A 24,371-nucleotide genomic window follows, 5' to 3' on the forward strand; every position below is an offset into this window, starting at 1 on the left:
CACTGGTGAGTTTGTGAAACCTGACCTGTAGTGGCATATTTGCCACTGAACCAACTACTACAATCGGCTTGTTTTTACACATTACCCCTTTAAACGCTGTATGAAGCATAATATCACATTTTTAACTGCCTACTGCTGATTAATATTGGGCATTATTGTGGCCGTCTGGCCGAGTCATTTAGGTAGTCAGACCTATCAATCGTGTGAGCTTCATGCCAAACCCCACAGGCAGACACGAATAGTGGATGCCTGGCGTTTGACATGAAGCTATTTACTATACTTTTACTATACTACTTTTTTTGCATAAATTGTAGTGTATGGAGCTGCCTGCCTACATGCAACTGCACCAATACAACTAGTTGCTCCTTGCAACCAAACGCTTTGACCAAGCGGTTTTAAGGTCAACAGTTACCGCGCCAATGCAACGAATGGTCAATCGTGCGTTTTGGGCTTTACAGAAACCAATGAGTACATGCCATGACCCCAATACAAATAATTCGGCTATAGTCGCATGACAAATAGATGATGCTACAATGATGCTGCTTTCCTGTTCTGTTGATTTCTTTTGTGGCGTCTACTCAAAAGGGTTGGAATAATACCTGGGATCTGGTGGGCATGGCCGTTTTAAGCCCAATGAGTGTTTTTTTTTGCAAAACTAATGCTTGGAATGGATTCAGCATCATGAAAACCCCCTAGTTTGACACATCACATGCTAGATAAAGCATGATGAAATTTTGAATATTTTGCCTTCTATAGGTTGTTAATGGTATGGTCACATATTTTGCCAATTATGAAAATTGCTCAACATATGCAAGTTAGCATCCGGCAGTTTCTACATGCTGGGGACCCATACTAAACATTTCTAACATAAAACGTTGGTGTGTCCAGGTTCACTTTTTGGCTACTAGACTAATATAATATTAATGCATGCAGTCAATACTTTGTCTAAGCTACTTTTGAACAAATTATTTAATCAATGGGGCGTGGCATGGAGGTGATCAGCCTTTGTCACTGTTGAGGTGTTATGGAAGCTCATGTTTGCTTTAATAACAGCCATAAATGTATTGTTGAGTCTTATGTCTCACACCTTCCTCTTGACAATACAACCTAGATTCTCTGGGGTTCAGGTCAGGCGGCAGGCCAGTTGGCTGGTCAGTTAAGCACAGTAATACCATGGTCAGTACACCAGTTACTAGTAGTTTTGGCACTGTGGGCAGCTGCCAAATCGAGCTGGAAAGGAAAGTTAGCATTTCCATGTATTTGAGGTATTAAAAAGGTCTTAAAAGTAATTAAATTGCAACTTCACTGACATCTGGGGACACCCCAAAATCATGTCAGGTTGAGAATCACTGAGGTAGGCTACCATACATTTAATGTAGGTCTCATCCAATATCAGAATTTAGAACATTGCAATATAAAATAGAAACAATACAAAACAAGTTATTGTGCAAGAAGATGAATAACCCAGCATGGCCAGCAGGCCAGCATGCCAGGATTTGGAATCCTGGCATACATTAAGAGTTAAAGGAGCATTCAGTGATTTGGGTGATTTGGGGAAAAAAACGGTCCACCCGGTAACAAGATGTGCACATGCACACGCTCTACAGTGGGGGAAGTACAACAGACCAACAGCACGTGCACCAATGCCCGCCCCACTCGATCATGATTGGAAGAAGGCCCCTCTCATCCTGATTGGATGAAGGCTTTGCCACCCAAAGCCCAAACCGAAACTAGGGTTTTTTGACCCCAGGGGCTCACTGGGGACAGGGAGGAACTCCTTATATGGTCAGCACACTTTATAGTAGGGAGGATTATCCAAAAAATAAGAACAAATCAGTGATATTTGAATTAAGTGAAATCACTGAATATACCTTTAAACAAGAAAACAAAAGAATACAAGTTTACAAGGGGACCAGCAGTGCAATAAAGAAATAGAAACAAACTGAACAGAAGAAGAAAAGACAGAAAAGCTGATGAGTAAAAAATGACACATCAGAACATAATCACAGAGTGAGGAAGACATGAGATACCGGTATTTGTTTTAATGTTTCTTAAATATTGGCAAGGAAAGTGATGCAGTTTTGAAGTACGACAAAAGGGTATATTAATTAAATAATTTCTTTGCCTTGTTGGGTAGGAGTGAATGTCAGAAGTAAAAGTAGTGTGATCCCTCATAGCAAGATCTGATGCATGTAAGTGACATGATGTTAATTTAGTTTTTAGGTTTTTTTAGGCTACCTGAAAATCATCAAAAATAATCATTCATTGTGTGTAAAAGTGTAAAAGAGTATCTATTTGTCTACTTTATATTAAGTTAGCTAATACAAACCACCTAACATTCCTGTATGTGTTGTGGTTGTGTTGACATCATTGTGAGTAGCTTCATTTGCATACTAAACACACAGAAGGAAAGCATGGAACTTTTGCAGACAAGTGTCTCTGGCTGTTTCTCCTGTGAGAAAACGCTAGGTGGAGCTAACGGGTCGTGTGTGTCCTTTCCATAGCGGCAGCGCTCGAGCCAGAGCCCAGCCCCCAACACAGCCAGTGTTGCCATGTCTGCTTATTACAAGCGATTTTGTGATCCCCCAGTAAAGTCACTTGCTGCAGTAGAATGGTTCACATGACGCTAGTACTTCACAGTGATGTTTCAGGGCCAGTAGAAGAGTTGTGTATCTTCCTTCTTTCCTCACATCTGCCCAACACCTTCAGAGATATCCTGCCATATTCAGCTGCCAAAACAGCTTATTTTGTTTGTACGTAGTTGGAAGTTGTGGGGGTTGTTTCTATAGTGTAGTGTTACTACTAGTGTAGTTAGTTAGTTGCCTATTTGGGCTTTTTAACCCAGTGCAGTGATTCTCAATTTTTTTCCCAGTGCATGTTCACATCATGAAAAATAAAAATAAAACCGCCAATTTGCCCATTCTTCCTTAGTGCCCACTTTTCTTGTATCCGTTAAAGCAGTGGTTCTCAATCTGTGGTCCGGGGTAGGCTACCTCTGGTCCATAGCCCAAATGCCATTGCTGCCGTTGCGAGAGTTGGTAACCAAATGGATCCTTGGCAGCCTTGCATGGTTTCCCCTGCCATCGGCCGTGTGAATGTGTGCGAATGAATGGGTGAATGCAAAGCGCCTTGGATAAAGGCGCTATATAAATGCACCATTTACCTGTACTGGATGTACAAGAAGTAGAAGAATTGTTAATTTGAGTCCTACTATTGTCTGGATTGGGTCTGAGAGGCTAAATGTCATCAAATGGTACACCATTTGATGGCAGCCTTTGTATTGAGTTTGTGCTTGAAATGTACTGTAATTCTGCAAACTGTTAATACATTCTTCAATCAATCAATCAAAAACCATACTGTTCCGTGGCTCAAATGCCGAATAACTTTTGATGAATTGAACACGGTGGACCCTCTTGTAAACAAGTGTAATGCTTAATTGGTTCGTCCACTCACAGTTAACAGCATTTGTATTTGTGCTTGAAATGTACTGTAATTCTGCAAACTGTTAATAAATATTTCAATCAATCAATCAATCAAAACTAATGAACCATTTTTACCTTGAAATGAAAAAGGTTGAAAACCACCGGGTTTAAAGTGCTCGTGCTTATTTCTCTCGCAGAAACTGGCAACAGTGAAGAAGCCTTCGCTCCCCGGCCTGGCTGCCAGTGGCACTGGTTCACATCAGCAGAACGAGAGGGAACCATCGCTGCTGCTGCTGTGTCGCTCAAACTCCTGAACTTCAACTCGACATTAACAGCGCAAAACAACCCGTGGACAATTTAAGCGACGGCTTTCGGTATGCGGCTACCAAGCACACGGGGTCGCTAGTAAACTCTCGGAGAAGCGGTCGTTTAGGAGGTTAGCCGAGCCGACGTTAGCCAGCCAGGCACAAAGGCGTAGTTAATCCACAACCAGTTTGGCTAAAGCTAGCGTTAGCTAACGGCTCGCTAACAACACAAGCCGGCGAGGAGGACAACCGTATCACCTGCGCAGCAGGCAGCCAGTCAGTGGGACGGTCTATGGTAGTTCACATCGAATGTGTTGTTATATTATAGTATCCGTTATTCAACCATGGAAGAGCAGCAAATAGTCTAATTCTGGACGGATCGCAGGCTGCGTGTTTTTCCAGCTAAACGACAACTAGAGCAACGGCGCCGGGTTTGATAATAGGGGCTGTAAGCTGCATAAGGCTAATAAACGACACACATTCAGTTGGAAAGTAGGTTGCAAGTGAGTGAGGAGGATTCAGGAAACCCTTGGAAGCAAGAAGAAGGAGGAGGACTTCTGGGCTAATATGATCATTGTAATCCCGGGAATATATTCCAGGAGAATCTGAACACACTGCTGTGAGTGTAAATAGGAACTGGCAATAGGAAATACACTTCGTTGCACGGATTAATTGTATGTGTCCTGTCTAACTGGATATCGGCCTCCCATTTTGGATATCTGCGTGTAGTGTGTGAGCTGGGTTGGTTCCTTCACCCCCCACCTCCACCCTCCTTCATCCTCGTCCCCACAGCCCGACTCGGCGGTCCTTCCACGCTCCTTCGACCCTCCGATGTGGAGATTCGTGTACTAGCACCGGCGACCAAACCTCGTCCCCAGGCGGCCGGCGGACATGCTGAAGTGTATCCCTTTGTGGCGTTGTAACCGCCACGTCGAGTCGGTGGACAAGCGGCACTGCAACCTGCAGACCGTCCCCGATGAGGTATTCCGGTACAGCCGCAGCCTGGAAGAGCTTCTGCTCGATGCCAACCAGCTGAAAGAATTACCCAAGGTAGGGCACTTTTTTTCTCTTTTGAAAGAGACCACATCTCTTCTCCTCACCTTGGAAGTCCTTTAGGTTGTGTTCATGACAATGCCACTCAAGTTGACGCACCACACCTGCGGTGACACACAAGTGGCAGCATTATGCTTACATGATTGATGGCCTGTGCTTCTTCCATCTACCTCATATTGGACACGGTCACACGGTTGATTGTAAACATTTCGTAAACGGGATTGCAGGGCTGTAATGTTCCCTTGCAGTCCGAGGTTTAGTACCATATATGTAAAGCAAAAGTCAGACTCGATAAATACATCTATGATAGTCTTGATCTAAAGCTAGGGTTTAAAAAATTGCTTGCTTGCTTCAAGTTGCTTGATGAGGGCAGATACTGTCTTGAAGTTGAATCCCTTCACTGCTAGGGGCAGAACCAAGTCCTCTGCAAGCTGTTGATTTCGCATGTTGCTGATATAAATACATTGTGGGGGAACACCAACCAGGGACCATTCAGCATTAAAGAAGATTTTGAAGAGTTGGGGAAAGTGCTATATAGCATGGTGCAACTGCTTGGTTTTCTTGGCATTGATTGATGTTTGTATTGACACATGTATACATAAATATATTTGTACATATCTGTCAAAAGCATTAAAAAAAAGGCTTGAGAGCTTATCCCGGTCCTTTTGAGTGTAAATGTGCATGCTGCACTTTCAGATGCACTGACTGGGCAGACCAAGAGAGCTGGCATGCAACCGTGTGTGTTGCCTGTAGTAACGGCAGAAATGTCCAGAGGGATTGGGCATTGAGTGGGAAGGCATGCGTGGAATGAGTCTTCTCACACTTTCTCCCCACCCACACACTCCTACTATTTGGAATATGATAAAAGCTCTGTTTGCATTGGCCAAAGTGAATGTCCTTTTTTTTAGGAGAGATTGGACTGTGTTCATTCCTTTAACCCCCAAGTTCCTGCTTTTACCAGAGCAGTGGAGCAGAGACACTGGCTTGACTTCCCCTTCATTATGCAGCTCTGGTCATTGTTCTGACTTGGGACAAGGCCCTTGCTGTGTGGTAGAGTTGGTGAATTCGTATGAATGCACTGTTCAGGATTAAAAGACACTGACAAGGTCGCAGACTTCATTGCTCACCAGGTCTCGGGCTTCATTGCTTAGCTTGGTGGTGAAAGGGACAAGTGGCACATGATGATGATGATGTTGACAAGACAAGGTCAAAGACACATAGGAAGCTTGGCAGAGCATGCCCTTTCCTTACGAGAATCACAAACATTGGAACCTTTGCATGATTTGATTTGCTTGTAGTACACAATAATACATAAGCCCTCCAGACTCCAGAGCTTATTATTTCATATCTTTTGACATTTGCAATTTTGCATAATGTATTAACGTATCTGTCTGTACACTGTAGGTAAGGTTCATAATCATATACTGAATTTCTTAATGATCAAGTTGATCATTAAATATGAATTTGTGGCATTGGTACTAGTGTTCTATGCAAAAGTGTATTAAAGTGGACCAGCCTGTTTGTTGATTTGATAAAAGATGGCTGGAACATGACGGCATATAATGGGGACGATGTAGACTTGGCTTCAGGCTTCACTGGAGGCTAGACTGATATTATGAGAGGCTGCAGGAGCCTGGACTGCTCTGAGGAAGCACTCAGCTTAAACAGAGAGACATACAGTTGTTTAATATTTAATTCCTCTTCAAGCTAGTTAGCAGGGGGCCTTCTCGACACAAACTGGGGACGCCTGGCTGCCTGGTTTGCTTAGTGATGCTTGTCTGCACACAGACAGTGTGGTTCGTCAGTACCTAAAACTAGTTCAGTATAGTGGGATTGGATATCCACTCTGTCCCTGGTGCTGGGCCCCAAAAGGCTGGCTCAAGGCTGAGTTCAAGTATGTCCCAGAACAAAAAGTCCTGCCTGGCTGTGTGAGCCAGCCTAGTACTGTAGTACAGATTAGATGCCTAATTTCAGCTAAATTACAGTGTCTTCTATTTGATTAGCAGACACACACACAGAGTTGGGATCCGGAACCGGGATCGCAATCGGTTCCATCACATTTGGAAATGTTTCCAGAACCGGATTATCACACTGTCAGAGCTGTTATGTGGACTTCACCTCTGTCATACAATTAACAATACCAGTGGTTCTCAAACTTTTTAATTCAATTATATTAAAGTGTCAAAACACAAGTTATCTCAAGACACTTTACATGTAGAGCAGAGACCAACATTATTTTTTTAAAACACAAGTTGAAGGACACAAATGTACCCTTACAGGTCCATTTGGTTCCATTTGTAAGCTCTCAATTATTAACAATAGTTAATAGTACTGTGTGCAAAAAATCAGTGCACAATGCAAAGTTCTTATACAGGCTTAAGATAACTTAATGGATAATAATAAATATTTAATATGCAGACAATCATGGCAATGCATTTGAAACTGTCCCATCGTCACATTGGACGGTCTCAACTTCCACATCCTGTGTTTTATGATTATGTGGGAAGGAACACCTCTGATGTTTAACTCTTTTAGCCACTCTAAAGCATTGCCCAGTCCACCCTATAGCTGTAAGGGCCCCAGAAGATCGACCGAAGAGCCACAGCACCAACCTCTACCAAACGGCCCCCTGTATGTGGTGCTTGTGGCTTTAACCAAGAGACGTAAATGTTTAGTGACAGAGCAGCTAAAGCATGGGCCCTACTCTGGTCTGCTGTACAAGGAAGGCTGCTGGGTTGGAACGCAGAGGTCAGAAGCAGACCCACAAAGGGTCAAGAACAGAGGCAGAGCGCACAATGAATGAGCCCACCAAAGAGTCTGAATCTCACGCTACACTTGTCTTGTCCCTTACTGCTCACCATTCAACCAATTTCATCCACCTGGCTACATAATGAACCCTCCAGACTTGCAGTTTTGGCCAAAGTACTTTTCTTGTCTTGTTTTTTCTTTGTGTCATTTTCTCTTGTGTCTCTTTGACAATCCAGCCTCTGTAGTGATCAGAATCATAGTGTGGGTGTTAAATACACAGACACATACAGTAGTACTTGTACATACAGCATGTTATACACAGTTTCACACAATTGTCTCGGAGGCCCTGCACATTCAGTGTCATTGGTTTGGTGGGTGTGCTGCAGGGTGGATTGGGGGCTCACGCACACAAGGACAGTGTAGGGCTGCATACAAAACTGGCAAGTTTAGTGAATGAAGTTGTGGGGACAATGGAAGATTTATATGTTGAATTGTCTTTCTCTCACCATCTCCTGTTCATTTCACTCTAAAGTGGTATACAGGGCCCGTTTTAAGAGACTTTTGATCTCAAGGAAACTAACCTGCTTAAATAAGGAACAGTAATAGAGTGATAAGTCATGTGTAATATGTAAAAGGCTACAGTTAAAAGCCGATAAGTCGTGCCGTGGTAGCGTGCACAGTGTTGGGGGAGGGCATGTTGGGGTTTGGGAGACAGGGGGTTTAACAGTGTGAACAGATGGAGATTTAGAGATGTCCTTACAGTACAGTTTAAGTTAACTGTGATTGTGGATCTATTTTGACCCCTAGTGTCCCCCACACCTGGCAGCCATAGATTATGCTTGCTGCAGTAATGATGTCCATGTACACTCTCTCTTCGGCTTTGTCCCACTCTGAGTTGAGTGGTAGTCAAGTCAAGTCAAGTTCAGGTTAGATTTAAAAATCTCCAGGGTGCTGCTAACCTTGATGTGGGTTGGAAGATTATTCCAAAGTATGGGACCAGCTACAGAGAAAGCCCGATCACCTTTGGTTTTTAGATTTGAAAGGGGGACTGCAAGGAGTTTGAGAGTGCAGGATCTGAGTGTCCTGGTGGTAGGGGGAGCTGTTATTAGTTCAGAGATGTAGGAAGGGGCAAGGCCGTTTAGGGATTTAAATACAAAGTAGGACATGTGAGAAGACTTGTATCTGATGAGCCAGTTTGAGCATCTTTGTAAATGTCTATAGTCAAATCCACGGAGGGGTGCCCTCATAGATATACAGTATATATATTGTAGCATCTGTCCCAAACCAAGACACAGGAGAGCGGGTGTAAGTGGGCTCTAGGCCTAAAGTTTTTATTTGTTCAGGTAATTCAACAGCTTTCAAGGATAACGCAAAACAAACGCTCGCTACAGGTCACGTTCAGATAATAACTCAAACAGTCTTTAGGTCCTCTTTCCTTCTCCCTCGGGGGTCCGGGGTAGGGGGACCGTCTCAACAGAGTGAGCCTGGGATAAACCGCCTCAGCGGTGTGATAATTCAGTTCAGTGAAAATAACGGTAAACCTCCGCTCGGGGAGGGGGGTGCTCTATAGGGGCTGACAGTCACTCTCGCTCCAGTCGGAGGCAGGTGAGTGAGTGGCCTCCTTTGGCTCCTCCTTTCCTTGGCTGGCTGCCTGTTCTTCCTTAGCTCCTATATCCTTGTACTTTGCGCTCCTAGCGCAGCGCCTTAGAGAGGCGCTCTTTATGCGAAGCCCCGTGCATATGCCTGTTGTGGACGAGAGAGAGAGGGTTACTTGTCAGTCTAGTGTTAGACAGGAATGTGTAGAGTAATGTTCGGGTTCTCACTTACCGCCAGCGTTAGCCCGTGCCGCTTGATGAGAGGACAGAACAGGAGTGAGAGAGCGGCGCTCATATTTGAAGGTTTCCGGCCCGCCTCTCAGCGGTGACAGGTCGGGGTGACGTAGGACGTGATTGGGGACATAACGAGCGTCAATCACCGCGCCCAGCCGCGTCCGTCGCTCTCTGTCTCCCTCTGTCTGTCTCTCTCTGTTGCGGTGGCTCTTACCTGGCTGGCGGTCTCCCCGTGAGACTCCACACACTCCCCCCCTTTGTTTCACGCTCGGGCGGGGAACTACCTGGCTTTCCTCCTCATACATTCTTGAGAGTGCATCGGCGTGTGCCATCTGTTTACCGGGGCGGTGCTCCACTTTGAAGTGGTAGTTTTGGAGTTCCAGGAACCACCTGGTCACTCGGTCGTTTCTATCCTTATTTGTTGCCATCCATTTCAGCGGGGCGTGATCTGTGATCAATGTGAAATCGCGGCCCCATAAATAATATCTGAGGTGGTGGATGGCCCATCGGATGGCGAGGCATTCCTTCTCCACCGTTGCGTAATTACGCTCGTGCTTTAGCAGCTTTCTGCTGGCGTAGGTGACGGGGTGTTCATCCCCGTCAATGACTTGGGCTAGCACGGCGCCGAGGCCGGTGCCGGAGGCGTCTGTGTGGAGAGTAAAGGGTTTGTTAAAATCAGGGCTGACCAACACAGGCTCCTCACATAACACCGATTTCAAAGCTTCAAACGCGTTCTGTGTTTCCGGGGTCCATTTTACAGTGTTGGGGTTTCTCTGCCGCGTCAGATCATACAGTGGGGCTGCAACAGAAGAATAATTTTTAATAAATTTCTGGTAGTAGGAGATCAGGCCTAAAAACGATTTCACCTGTTTTTTAGTGCGTGGTTGTGGCCAGTCTCTGATTTTTTTTCCACCTTCCTGGTCTGTGGCTTCACACAGCCTCGTCCCACCGTGTATCCCAAGTAGTTTGTCTCCGCCAGGCCGAGGCGGCATTTCTTGGCATTAGCGGTGAGTCCAGCGCTCCTCAGCGCTTCCAATACTCTCTCGACGTGTACCAGGTGCTGCGGCCAGGTGGCGCTGTGGATGACCACGTCGTCCAGATACGCTGACGCGTAGTCTCGGTGTGGTCTCAGGACGCGGTCCATCAGCCTTTGAAACGTGGCCGGCGCTCCATGTACGCCGAACGGGAGTACGGTGTATTGGAATAGTCCCTCTGGCGTAGAGAAGGCTGTCTTCGGCCTGGCGGAGGCGGCGAGGGGGATTTGCCAGTAGCCCTTGGTGAGGTCCAGGGTGGACATGAACCGGGCGGGCCCCAGCTGTTCCAGCATCTCGTCGATCCTAGCCATGGGATAAGCATCAAAGGCAGTTATTTCGTTCACTTTACGAAAGTCATTACAGAACCTTATAGAGCCGTCCGGTTTGGGAACCAGGACAATCGGGCTCGACCACGGGCTGTGGGACTCCTCTATGACTCCGAGTTTTAACATCATTGCTACCTCTTCCTTTATGGCGACCCTCCGGGACTCGGGGATGCGGTAGGGTCGTTGCCTCACGATCTTACCGGGGGTCGTCGGCATGTCGTGCTCGACTAGGTGCGTGCGGCCCGGCAGCTCCGAGAACACGTCAGCGTTCCGCAGGAGGAGCTCAGTGAGATCCTGCCGCTGAGGAGGTGAGAGCTCCTCGCCGGTCGGCACTGGGGGCGGTCCCTGCGGGAGAGAGAGAGAGAGCAGAGCCTGCGCCGTTGGGAGCTCGGCGGCGGCGTGCCATTTTTTCAACAGGTTAATATGGTAGATCTGGTGGCCCTTTCTTTTGCCAGGCTGGCTGAGTTTGTAGTTCACTGGCCCGATCTTCTCTATCACCTCGAAGGGGCCTTGCCATTTGGCGAGGAATTTACACTCTGACGTAGGCACCAACACTAACACCTTCTCCCCCGGCTGCAGCTCTCTTCTAACGGTCCCTCTATTGTAGACTTTACACTGGTCTCGCTGTGCTTTCTGCATGTGTTCTCGGACTAGTGGCCATATTTTTCGGGCGCGTTCTTGTAGCTGCTCTACATGGTCTATGACGCTCCGGTGTGGGGATGGCTGGCTTTCCCATGTTTCTTTGGCTATATCCAATAACCCCCGGGGGCTTCTCCCGTACACTAGCTCGAATGGGGAGAACCCGGTGGAGGCCTGCGGCACCTCGCGGATGGCGAAGAGGACGTACGGGATTAACTGATCCCAGTCCTTTCCGTCTACCTCGGCCAGTTTCTTTAACATCTTTTTCAATGTGCGATTGAAACGCTCCACCAGGCCGTCAGTCTGTGGGTGATAGGCGGAGGTGCGAATCCGCTTTATGTTCAGCCATTTATACAGGGAGGAGAGTATACGGGACATAAAGCAAGTACCTTGATCCGACAGTAGCTCCGTAGCGACGCCCACTCTGGTGAAGTACATAAAAAGCTCACGCGCTATGACTTTGGCTGAGGCCGTGCGTAGTGGGATGGCCTCTGGGTATCGCGTGGCGTAGTCTAGTATCACTAGGATGTATCTGTGTCCGCGTGCGGACTTAGGCAGGGGTCCTACTATGTCCATCGCTAGCCGTGAGAAAGGAATGTCTATTATGGGCAGTGGTACCAACGGGTTCCGTTGTACCGGGCGGGGAGCGTTGAGCTGGCACTCGTGACAGCTCCGGCAATAATCCTCGGTAGCGCGCTTTACGCCCGGCCAGTAAAAACGTGCCAGTATGCGATCATACGTTTTCTGTACGGCTAGATGGGCACCTAGCTGGTGGGTATGGGCGAGGAGCAACACTCTAGAGATATAAGACTTCGGGACAAGTAGCTGTTCGATGACGTCCCCCGTTCTATCCTTCACCGCTCTATAGATTAAACCCCGCTTCACCAAGAAATAAGGGAGACTTATTGGTTCACTCACCCCCTCTGCTGGTTCACCGTCGATGCTGCTGATCTGCTGGCGCGCCTGGGCCAGATTGATGTCTTCCCATTGCATGGTGGCGAACTCGCCGACTCGGGGTGGTGGTTCGTGTTCAGGTCGGGGGAACTCGGCAAAGGGATCTTCGGACTCGTCCCCCGGGGCGGGCATTGGCGCGTCATCGTGTTCCTCGCTCTCGTTAGCGGCGCCCTCCGCGGGGCTGCTGTCCGTCCTCGGCTCGTCTGAGGCGGGGCGGAAGGCGGGGCAAGCGACATTGCGTGGGTCACTCGGGGGTCGGCGGCGGCGTCTCCTACGGCGCCGCGGGCTCGCGGTCCCACTCGTGTCCCAGTATCGCTGGAAGAGGACGCTCTCGGAGCCAATCAGCAGTGGTACCGGGAGGTTCGGGACGATGCCGGCTTCCACGAAGGCTTCTCCTCGGGGGGTCTGGACACGGAGTCTACACATCGGGTAGCGACGCAGGTCGCCGTGCACGCACGTGACCGGGACGGTGTCCTCGAGCGGTTCGCCGGCCAGGTCGCCTCTCACTAGGGACACCACGCTGCCCGAGTCCAAGAGGGCGTGAGTGTCGGTGCCGTCGACCCGGACTGGGAGGCGGGAGGGTCCCGTCCGTGGTGATCCGCTGTGTAGGCAGACTCGACCCTCGTCGAGGGGTCCGGCTGATGGCATAGAGACGTCGCGGTCTCTGTCGGGACAGGTCCAGGAAATGTGGTCCAGTTTGCCACACACATAGCAGTGGCGTTCAGTCTGTGCTCGGGCGCCGCGCTCCGGACCGGGGTTTCGGGAGCGGGACGGGGCCTGTTGGTTGGCGGGTGGCCTCTTCTTGTCTCGGCCGCCGCGTTCGTCGCCCCCCCCCCCCTTGTTGCTCTCGGGGCGGGTGCCTCTCATCATTTCGTTGCACGCATGGTTGCTTTCGAGCAGATCTACAAGCTCGTCTACAGTGGTTGGGCTTCTCTGAGCGATATACCTACGGGCTTCTGGCGGCAATGCACGGGTACAATAGTCTATGACCACTCGGTCCACAGCGGCGGGTCCACCTCCTGATGTTAGCCAGCGGTTGGCGAGGCGCATTAGACCCGCTATCTGTGGACGGGGCGGTTGGTTGGTCTGATAGTTCCAGTTATGGAAGCGTTGGGCACGGGCGGGCAGGCTGTGTCCCTCTATCGCTAAAATGGCTTCTTTTAGTTTAGTGTAGTCCCGCGCGTCTGCTATTTTTAAATCTCCGCAGACTCGTTGTGCTTCTCCCGTGAGGAAGGGCGCTATAATATAACCCCAGTCGATCACTGGCCATTTCTCTCTGGCCGCGGTACGCTCGAAGAGCTCTAAATATGCCTGTACATCATCTGTGTGGGACAGTTTGGTTAACACATGCGCTGGTGCCCGGCTGCCCTCTGCGTCTTGGCGTGAGCGCCCTACGAACTCGCCCATGGCTTTCTGTAATTCTGCATGGCTTTTAAGCAGCGCTGTCAGGGCCTGTTCCATCATGTTGGCGTTATTGGTGAGGATCAGATGCACTACCCACTTTCTCCTCCACTTGTAGCATCTGTCCCAAACCAAGACACAGGAGAGCGGGTGTAAGTGGGCTCTAGGCCTAAAGTTTTTATTTGTTCAGGTAATTCAACAGCTTTCAAGGATAACGCAAAACAAACGCTCGCTACAGGTCACGTTCAGATAATAACTCAAACAGTCTTTAGGTCCTCTTTCCTTCTCCCTCGGGGGTCCGGGGTAGGGGGACCGTCTCAACAGAGTGAGCCTGGGATAAACCGCCTCAGCGGTGTGATAATTCAGTTCAGTGAAAATAACGGTAAACCTCCGCTCGGGGAGGGGGGTGCTCTATAGGGGCTGACAGTCACTCTCGCTCCAGTCGGAGGCAGGTGAGTGAGTGGCCTCCTTTGGCTCCTCCTTTCCTTGGCTGGCTGCCTGTTCTTCCTTAGCTCCTATATCCTTGTACTTTGCGCTCCTAGCGCAGCGCCTTAGAGAGGCGCTCTTTATGCGAAGCCCCGTGCATATGCCTGTTGTGGACGAGAGAGAGAGGGTTACTTGTCAGTCTAGTGTTAGACAGGAATGTGTAGAGTAATGTTCGGGTTCTCACTTACCGCCAGCGTTAGCCCGTGCCGCTTGATGAGAGGACAGAACAGGAGTGAGAGAGCGGCGCTCATATTTGAAGGTTTCCGGCCCGCCTCTCAGCGGTGACAGGTCGGGGTGACGTAGGACGTGATTGGGGACATAACGAGCGTCAATCACCGCGCCCAGCCGCGTCCGTCGCTCTCTGTCTCCCTCTGTCTGTCTCTCTCTGTTGCGGTGGCTCTTACCTGGCTGGCGGTCTCCCCGTGAGACTCCACAATATATACAAAAACGTCACACCCGTGTGAAGTGAGGGGCGCTCTAATCGTACATCATTGTGTATCATCAAGAATGGTGGTCCCTTATTGGCCAAGGGCTCCCACCGATTTGCTCAGACACATCTGACGTAAATTCTCCATTCATTGTCAATGGCATTTAAACTATAGCTATTTATAGGTGATGCCTCATTGGCCGCTGCAGTTCATTGGATCGACCTGTCTCGCACAGAGGGTGGAAGTGCGCCCATAGAGTTATATTCGCATGAGTGTCATGGTGGCCTCCAGTCACATGACGTGACTCACGTCTCTTCCTTTCATTATGTTCCTTGGCACCAACGAGGAAGCTTGCCCTCTCTTGAGAGCATCCACCCAGGAGCCGGAAAAGGCATCTACCGTTATATGCCTATGGGTGCCCTGGGCGCAGACATAGCTGAGGTGTACCATTAAGTGCAGCTTGACACCTCAGTATTGATTGCCTACACCTGGCCTACAGGGCACAGCTCCATGGATTCGTCTGTAGGCAGAACTTCTTTTTGAAGGGGGTTTAAGGCATATCGGAATGAGAACATATTTTAGGGGGAAAAGGGAAAAACAAACGAAAGGTGCTGACCACGGGAGATATTTAACTGTTTAAAAGAGAGAGAGAGGAGGTCACACAGCTTGTAGCCTTTTTAAAAACATTTTTAGACACCAACGTTTCGACACAATAGGTCTTCTTCAGGCTATGACAGGCATTTATAGAGAATGGGACAAAGGTGAACTCGTCAGGGAGTGTCCTCAATGGGTAATTGGTTGCCATTATTGACAGAGGTATGAAAAAAACTTGAACGTACACACAGGTCACAAGTTGAGCCAGTACTACTGGAACGAGGCCTGAGAACCTGTATAAGAGCAGTTGGTCAGGAATTCCCCTCATGCCCATGTATCCTCAGCTGTTAACACTAATTATTACATGGCTTGGTTGAATGCTTGATTCTGATTGGTCAATCGCTTAATTCAGCGGTGAATTATGTGTCGATAATGACCGCTGCCTAATCAAACCCTCTGAGCACCAGCTGCGCGGCTGCGCCCCGCTTGATTTACTGCTGTTTCCAACATGACAGCCATGTAATCACACACACACTAGTGACACAATGTCATTTACAGCTAAACATTCTTAAAAATGTTTTTGAAAACATTTGAGCGAGAAATAGATGAAGCGAAAATGGATTCTATTTGATCAACTCACTTCCTTGTTTTCCGACAGTCCTGCAGCTGCAGACGCAGCCAGCGCCAACTTATTAATTTATGTTAGTTAGCCATGTAATAAGCGGGATAATATCTGGCTAGGTGGTCATTATCGGGATATAATTCACCTTCAGGGAGTGTAACCACCTCGGCTTCACCTCGGTGGTTAAACTCCCTGTCGGTGAATTATCTCCCGATAATGACCACCTAGCCAGATATTATCCCTTACCTAGTGCTTCCCACCGCACTTCATTGCACAACTAATCTCAGATGCTGCATGCACGTTTTGTTTTACTGCTAAGTAGGTTTCATCAGTGGATCTGTGACTGTCTGAAATTGCCCAGAGATTAAAACGGTGGTGGAGGGGTAGAGAGACTGGAGTTTGTTCCCTGTTGTTCTGAATCAGCAGGTTTCTGCCGCACACATGGTTTATGTGATCCTTCATTATCTTAACCAAACATTGTATTTCTGTAAATTATTGAAGGAATGCTTGCTATAGTATAGGGGAGGTGGAGACATATACAGTACTATATACTATATCTCTTGTATTCGTTAAATGATTCAAGTAACTGGCTGAGATTGCAGATTTGGTTGATTTTGAGCTGCCTGGACAAACTCCTTTTGAGGGGGAATACAGGATGAGAATGCCCCCCAGCCTGGCTGGCCTCAACGATCGGGTTGAGGAAGAGGGGAATTATCTGTTTTAGGCATCCTAAAGTCTCATGACAGGTCACAAAGTAACCCATTCACCCTGACTTGACTGGTCCCCATTCAGGCCCCCATATCCAATGTCATCATGGCTCTTTGTCTCTTCCACTGTGTTGCTCTGCCCTGCCCCTACCCTGCCTTACATTTCAACTTCCCATACATCATAAAGTAGTTTTATTAGGATGTGTATTATATAGACCAGTCGCCTATACAGAAGCAACAGTCAGGTGACACAAATGAGTGGAAACTTTTTGGGTGTAGAGTTCTCAAATTCTGCCCGAACCCGACAAGGCCCGACCAGGCCTCGGGCCTGATCAGTTAGGGCCCAGTTAGGGCCCTTAATTTTCAGGCCCGTTGAGAACTCTAGTTAGGGGATATTTTCTTCCTGGCATGATTTGGTGTCCCCGTTGAAATTTATATTTATGAAAGTTATTCTGTGTATCATAACCTTTATCCTGTGATGGAATCCCCATCCACAGGGTACAAGCTCAAACGTCACTAAATGGTTTGACTAGTATGATAATTACATAAATCATATGCTAGTCACCAGATCTAAACGATGGTGGAATGTTGTTACTAAAGCTAAACTAAAGCTACGTGTCATGGCGCTTTGCAGTTAACCACCCCGTTACCCATGTCTTTTCACAGCAGTGCTGCTGTGTTTCAATTATATTCAAAATCCCACTAGCAAAATTATTTGTTGCCCTCTACGCTCGGATTTACCAGCCGTGAACTCACTCAAAACACAGCAGCTCGTGTGTAGAGCCCAGGATCACTTTAGATAATTGACACAGGGGTGAAAAATGGGTTACAAAATCGTGGGATAAAAAATATATTTAAGGAAAACACAGCAGCTCGAACACAAATCTGTGTCCATGTCAGAGAGGGCCACTTGTTAATCCTTTAATCATAGATTAGATGTATTTGGCCGTGCAGCTCATTTTCATCACAAATGTGGCATATGATATTCCCGTTTAGAAATTAGCCCACTGCCTCATACGTCACCTGGCAAATATGAAACGTTTGGCTTATGAAAATGGCTGCGTCATTTGACCACATTCTAGAAAAGTAGCACAATCTCTAACTCAATACTTCTGTCTTTTATATCCGTCTTCTGTGTGAATGTCATCTTTACCTGTTGAAGTACTCAAGTGAGAAACTAATCTGACATACTGAAAAATAAATCCCCCAGTCTCCTTCCGACTATGAGGGGACAGGTCTATAGAATCTATGCCAAGGCACATTGCAGATGCTCTGGTGGCTCATGATGTCCTCACATCTTAAGATCTTACTAAGACACTAGACGTTGGTTTTACCTTTCATTTGTCACCCATGTGTATGTTGATATTATAGGAAGGACAGAGTGTCCCCTTCTTGGGAGCGGCCAGAATGCCTCTGGCTGTATATACAGCAAAACAAACCTGTAATACAGGCGCCATAGCCTTCTGCATCTATCTACCAATTCTATACAGGCCCCATAGCCTTCTGCATCCATCTACCAATTATCTTATTGGCTCATCCGTTGTTCAATACAGATCGAATAGGGAAGGGAACATATCCCTTGTGGGTGTGTTACTGTGTTGCAATAGAATATAGGCATATGTCATTGTATGGCGCTCAGCAGAACGGATTTTGTGCACATACGCTCCCTGTATTATCGCTATTGTATAGGATTTCTCTGTCAGGTGAAAACCTGTCCAAAAATCTAACTTTTCAGGATTCAAAAAAAAGAAATGGCAAAAGTAGGCTCAACCGGCGTCTGGGCACCTAGGCGGCCAAACCAGCCGGACGGCCAATAATAAATAGGCAGTGTTGCCAAATGTCGTGACAGAAATAAGCTAATAAGCTGCCCGACAGCAACGATATACTATTATATAACAGGACCTTCCAGGTATATCAACCAGGCTATGGGGTTATGTCACTCACCGTATGGGTATAACCAAATGACTGTTCCTAGTGTGCTTTTATCACATGACCTCATGTCCTCATTGAGCAGTCCGCCTACTGAAATAAAATGTGCCATTTGATTGTTATTTGCCCGTCGCTTTAAAGAAAGAGGAAGTGACAGCGTCCAGTCTCTTCCTCCTTATCCTCAGCTGTTGTCATCACCCCCCCCGCCCCCTCCCCCCTCCCCCTTCTCTTGCCCAGGGGCAGGCAGATTAGGCCTTCAACCGGCCGTGAAAATGGCTCCAGACCTCCCCTGTTCTATCCCCTCACTGCCCTCTCACAGGCCACTGAACCAGAGTAGAGAGAGCGACTTCCTCTGGGACCTTACTCCTCTGCCATTTCGGGCCACTTTTAGAGCCCAAGTGTGCAGATAAAATCATCAAACCGCTTTTCTCTTTCTCGTGTCCCTTGTGTATGATTCAGCCTAGGGTCAATTGAAAACGCATTTGAATGCCATTCTTTCAGCTCTCGCTAAATGGCCTGTCATTGTTCTGCTAGTATTGTTGTTGGCCTAATGGCACTGGTTTAGCCTTTTTTGGGGGGGTCTTCAAGCCTTTTGTGTTCAGTAACCCATTGGGGTTCTCAAAGTGGGGTCCGGGGACCCCCAAGAGTACTTGGGGTGATTCCAGGGGGGTGTAGCATCACAATCATTTTAACCACTTTATCAATTTATTTGTTGGCTATTCAAAAATAGCAGATCTACAAGCTCACAGCGTGTGACTTCGTGCCACACTGTGGCATTTTGACACAAATCTTCTCTTCTGGGGGTCAAAACATTTTCATATGGGGGTCCGTGGCCAAATATAATCATTTGGGGGTCCTTGGCACGAAAAAGGTTGAACTACTGCAGTAGCCTATGTATTTTTTACGAAGTCGGCATTATTTTTGGTGAATATCTGGAACATTAGGATGATGTCTGTAGTGATTGGGGCTTCGGCTCTCTGAGGGTAGATCCGTGGCGTGTGGAGCTGGGACTATGCAATGGAAAGATGCCATAAGACCTTTAGTTAGTTTATGTAATAAGTTATGTGACCCAGAAAGTATAAATATGGAACATACGGTGGATTTAACCCTCATAAACATGTGTCGGGGGATTTGAAGCCCTGGGAACTTCTGGAAAGTATTGGAACTCTGGTTAATACCTATAAGGAACATCTTGGAGTATGGCGTTTTCCATACAAAAGTACACAAAAAAATAACCTATTCACAAAACCTCTCTGAGCATGCATTCCCAACTTGCTGCCATTTCTGACTTGCGTGGTTGCCGAGTAGGCCGGTGACCAAAGGACATTGGCCTATAATAAAAATGTACTCTACAGATATCTAGAAAGGCACCAAACATGTTGGATTCTCCAGGAGAGCGTTGTGGTCCCTCTCCTGTTGGTGGCTGGCTAAACTAGGCCAGGACCAGTGATAAATCACACCTGAATTAGCCCACTCTGCTGTAAAAAACAAACTCATTACTCCAGCAGTCCAGCTACTTTCTTTCTTCAGTCTATCCACATATCTTGCCTTTATTCACAGTGACAAACATAAAAAAGTTTCATTTTATGGTCCAGTTGTCTTTCAAGAGATTTCCATTTATGTGGCAAATCGAGTGGCAAAGTGAGTTTAATGCAGGTAGGACTTTTCTTGTGTATGGGCTGTCAAGGCCAGAACGTAGTTTTTTGCCAATCAGCTGAGTTGAGTTAGCCTCGGAAACCCAGAAAAAAGTCTGGGTCCGAGTCCACTTCAATTCGGCATAGAGTAGCGCAAACGTCGATCACTCTCTGCTGATTTCTGATCGTCTGCACCTTTGTTAAATTGACGCACACACACACCTCTCTCTCTCTGTCGCTCTAATTAATTAGTCTCATGTCCAGCAGCTGCGCACAGTTTCTGCCGGCGGATCCTGCCGGGAGCTGCCTATGCCATAGAAAGCATAGGTGAGTTCCAGGCTAGAGTTGAGTAGGTGTTCTCGCATAACTTCCGGGTGTGATGATGATGTCACGTTCATAGCATCTATTTAAAAAGAGCAGATCCACAAGCACAAGTTCACATCTTATCACGGCGAGCTTTTTCAGATGGCGGTCTGTAGCCAAATATAATATATCAATTTGCGCCAGGTCCAAAGTTTGGGAACTACTTAAGCTAACTGCCGTAAAGGATAAGCAGACAGAGGCCTCAACACGCTGCTGAATCACAGTGCAGGGGGAGGCCAGGGGAACCTACACATGAAGAAAACAGCAGCACACAATCACAAGAGCTCTTTTTTTATGCAAGAGCACATTCAGCAGGTTTCTTTGTCTACTGGTGACCAGCTGGTCACATATCCTGATGCCCCTTCCCCGCCCCCTCTGCCTTTTTTGTGGGGAGGAGAGGGTGGTGTAATGGGGATTTCATTCCGGAGATGGATTAAGGGGAGAGGGGGGGTTTGGGGGGGGGGGGGGGGGGGGGGTGCTGCAGGAGGAAGTGAGCCTAGGTTCTCTGGGAGCGGGGAGTGCGGTGCAGCCAGTAATTGTTACTTGCCGCCGCCGACCGTAGCACTTGCCCTAGCCTTGACGGCCATGCAGTCTTATGCTGCGTTCACACAGGAAAAGATCCAAAGATTCACAGCATATTTGTCACTTTGTATCTGAAGTTGAAGCCAGTTGATCTTATTTGTAGCTTTGTATCTTTTGCAGCAGCTACAAACTCGGTTGCATCTTTGCATCCTGCCATCCTCATGTCGCTTGACATTTACATTGAATGGTAGACTGTATCTTTGCATCTTCCTGTGTGAACGCACCATTATGCAAAGGTTAAAAATTAGATAGCATGTTAACACAATATATGCCCAAGACGTTCACAGACGTCCTAGGAACTACCGCATGTAGTGCCCAGGACGTCTGTACACGTCTTTAGCGTCAATGCTAGCATCTAGACCACCGGATAATCAGCAAAGACCTCCGAACATCGCACGTTTTATCCAAACCATGGATAGCTCCGTAGATTTCGACTTTTAGTCAGCCTGTATAATGGGATGCGGACGGGGGAGAGGTTACGCAACCCGGTCTAGGATCAATAAAGAAGGAACGGCCAAGCCAAAATAATAATGAAAAAATAGAAATCAGCGATCCGGCTTGATATCAATAATAAAGCTTATCTGACGGATCAATCCGCCAGGAGCGGAAGGTAATTACATTCCTTATGGCCAATAGCAGTAAGCAGTAAGTCTGTTAAATATAAGGTATTAAAGTTAAATCTGACTTGCCTAAGCCTGCAGTGCAGATACCCTGTTGCATGGATGGAATGGACAAAGTTATTATAATATTTTTTTGAAATACAGAATGAGATCATATCGACATCAGTAATATCGGTTATCAGCCATAACAGCAATTCATTATATCGTATATCGATATCTACCAAAATGTCTCATTGGCACATCCGTAATTTCTGTGACTCGGTGTTGTGTGACCGCTCTGTTGACTTGTCACCTGTGTTTTTGTACTGATGTCATAACTAGGCTTACCTGGCTACTCTTTTATCAGGCTGGATCATTGTGTAGGGTGCTACCCTGTATCTACACACACACACACACACACACACACACACACACACACACACACACACACACACACACACACACACACACACAGTCCTTTTCTAATGACACAGCGAAGGTCAGGTGTGCTGCATGAGAAAGGATTATGCTAGTGACATCACCAGCAGCGCTGTCTGTAATGCCTGATGTATACTTTAGTTGCGCGTCGTCGTATCACACACCTAAAAATGGCGAGATCTACAAGGTCATCATCACAGCGCATTGCGGAGCAACATGTTGTGAGCTTGTAGTCACTGTTGGTGCGCAACTAGGACTAAATGCAGTATAAATCAGGCTTTGAAGTCCAGGACGTCGCATCGCACCATTTCCCCGTGCACTCTGCCCTCGTCTGCCAGCCTCAAAGGTAAACACGGGTGGCGAGCATCCAGTGAATAATTGATGGCTGCGGCGGAGGCAGCTGTTAGAAAAGGGATGATTGTGTGTGTGTGTGTGTGTGTGTGTGTGTGTGTGTGTGTGTGTGTGTGTGTGTGTGTGTGTGTGTGTGTGTGTGTGTGTGTGTGTGTGTGTGTGTGTGTGTGTGTGTGTGTGTGTGTGTGTGTGTGTGTGTGTGTGTGTGTGTGTGTGTGTGTGTGTGTGTGTGTGTGTGTGTGTGTGTGTGTGTGTGTGTGTGTGTGTGTGTGTGTGTGTGTGTGTGTGTGTGTGTGCGTGTGACTGTGTGTGCGTGTGACTGTGTGTGCGTGTGACTGTGTGTGTGTGTGTGCGTGTGACTGTGTGTGGGTGTGTGGGGGAGCGAACAGGAGTTCCATTTGGAGGAGTGGAACATTAACGATACAAAGACAATCTAGATAACTCATGTTTGGGTCGTAGACCAATTTCTATGGGTCACAACTTTTCACATACATAAATGTATAAATTCAGTGTTTAAGAAGTAGTTACAATAGCAGTTTGCAGACAAGCAGCTGCTTGTAGAGTTGCCATTTTCACTACTTTTGGTCCAGGCCAGGCAAACGTATAATGTCTCTTTTGGGCCTTGAGCTTGAGTTTGTGAACTAGAAGTTCATTATCTATCTAGAAGGCATCCTATCCAGTGTCCAAAATTAACACCTACCAAGGTCTTAAATAGTCATTCAAAGGAATTGACTCTCATTTGTCCCTAGCCTGTACACAGTGTAGACAAGTGCACCATTAGTTTTCTATCATGTCTAAACAGTGCTGTGAAACTGGAGTGCTTGAGATGATGGCCTGAGACCTGCAAAGCTTCCTCTTCGAAGGGTTCACCCTCTGAAGGGAGTAGAATATTGTAAAGCTCAATTTGTCTTGGCTCTTGGCGGGGTGCACACGCAGGAGCAGACACTGCTCCAATTCCTTCTGGACATTAATGTGGAACCACACAAGTTAGAGGCTGAAGACCTGTTTGCAGCAGGTAGCAGGGAGTGGTGTTTGTATGGCCTTTTGCAAAGCCTCTCATGCTGACATGCAGCGCTGTCGCAGTGGACTCGGTGACCAGTGCTCCAATGTTTACCAGACAACAGGCAAACAAGGATTGAGAACATGAAAGTTTACCCCAAAATGATAGTAACTCAACTGTAAAATAATTGTCTGGTAGCTAGAAATTAGACTAAATAACAGCCCCAGTCATAATTGACTAGCACGCCACCAGCGATTTCCTACTTCTGCTAACATAGCAATATGAAGTCATCGACCTCCAGTCGTCCTGTTTTGTAAACGGTCTTTATGAGCCATGTACACAAATGACAACCAATTAACAGAATTTCAGACTTTCTTGTCCACCAGCCACAGTGGCTGCCTGGTATATCGTTGCTGTCTGTCAGAATTATTATTATTTTTTTAATATAATTTTTATCCCACAATTTTGCAACCCATTTTTTTCACCCAGTGTCAATTATCTAATGTAATCCTGGGCACTACACTTCCTCTGCCAATGTGTGTGTGGGGGGGGGGGGGGGCAGCGGACTGACCTCATGCTTCCTTCTATGCATGAGGAGTCCAAGCGGCTTCTTTTCACCTGACAGGGAGAGTTTCCCTGGCCGGACGTAGCGCGTGGAAGGAACACGTTATCCCGACCAGTTCCGTTCACCTCCCCCTGGCCCCCCGGCTGGCCAGGGGGAGGTAGTTTAGAGACCAGGATTACTGCATGTTTTTTGTGAGGGTACCTACCCTAGGGGACACGGGGAGAACATGCAAACTGTCCTTTCGCCAACCCCCCAGCACCCATAGTGTCCCCCCCAGGGAATCGAACCCAGGACCTTCTAGCTGTGAGGCGACAGCACTATCGACTGTGCCACCGTGCCCCCAACAGAAATCTCTTATCTCC

The 24,371-nt window shown here is 47.4% G+C and overlaps 1 protein-coding gene across 1 annotated transcript in view; it reads left to right on the forward strand.

The window, feature by feature from the left end:
• The first annotated feature begins 3,639 nt into the window (after positions 1-3,639).
• scrib (scribble planar cell polarity protein) overlaps positions 3,640-24,371 on the forward strand; it is a 127,214-nt gene continuing 106,482 nt past the window's right edge. The window contains exon 1 of the mRNA XM_079489163.1: positions 3,640-4,777. Coding sequence (XP_079345289.1) covers positions 4,619-4,777 — 159 coding nt within the window. The 5' untranslated portion in view covers positions 3,640-4,618. The remainder of the gene's footprint in view (positions 4,778-24,371) is intronic.

The sequence above is a fragment of the Electrona antarctica genome (assembly GCF_951216825.1).
Source record: "Electrona antarctica genome assembly, chromosome: 20".
Lineage (NCBI taxonomy): Eukaryota > Metazoa > Chordata > Actinopteri > Myctophiformes > Myctophidae > Electrona > Electrona antarctica.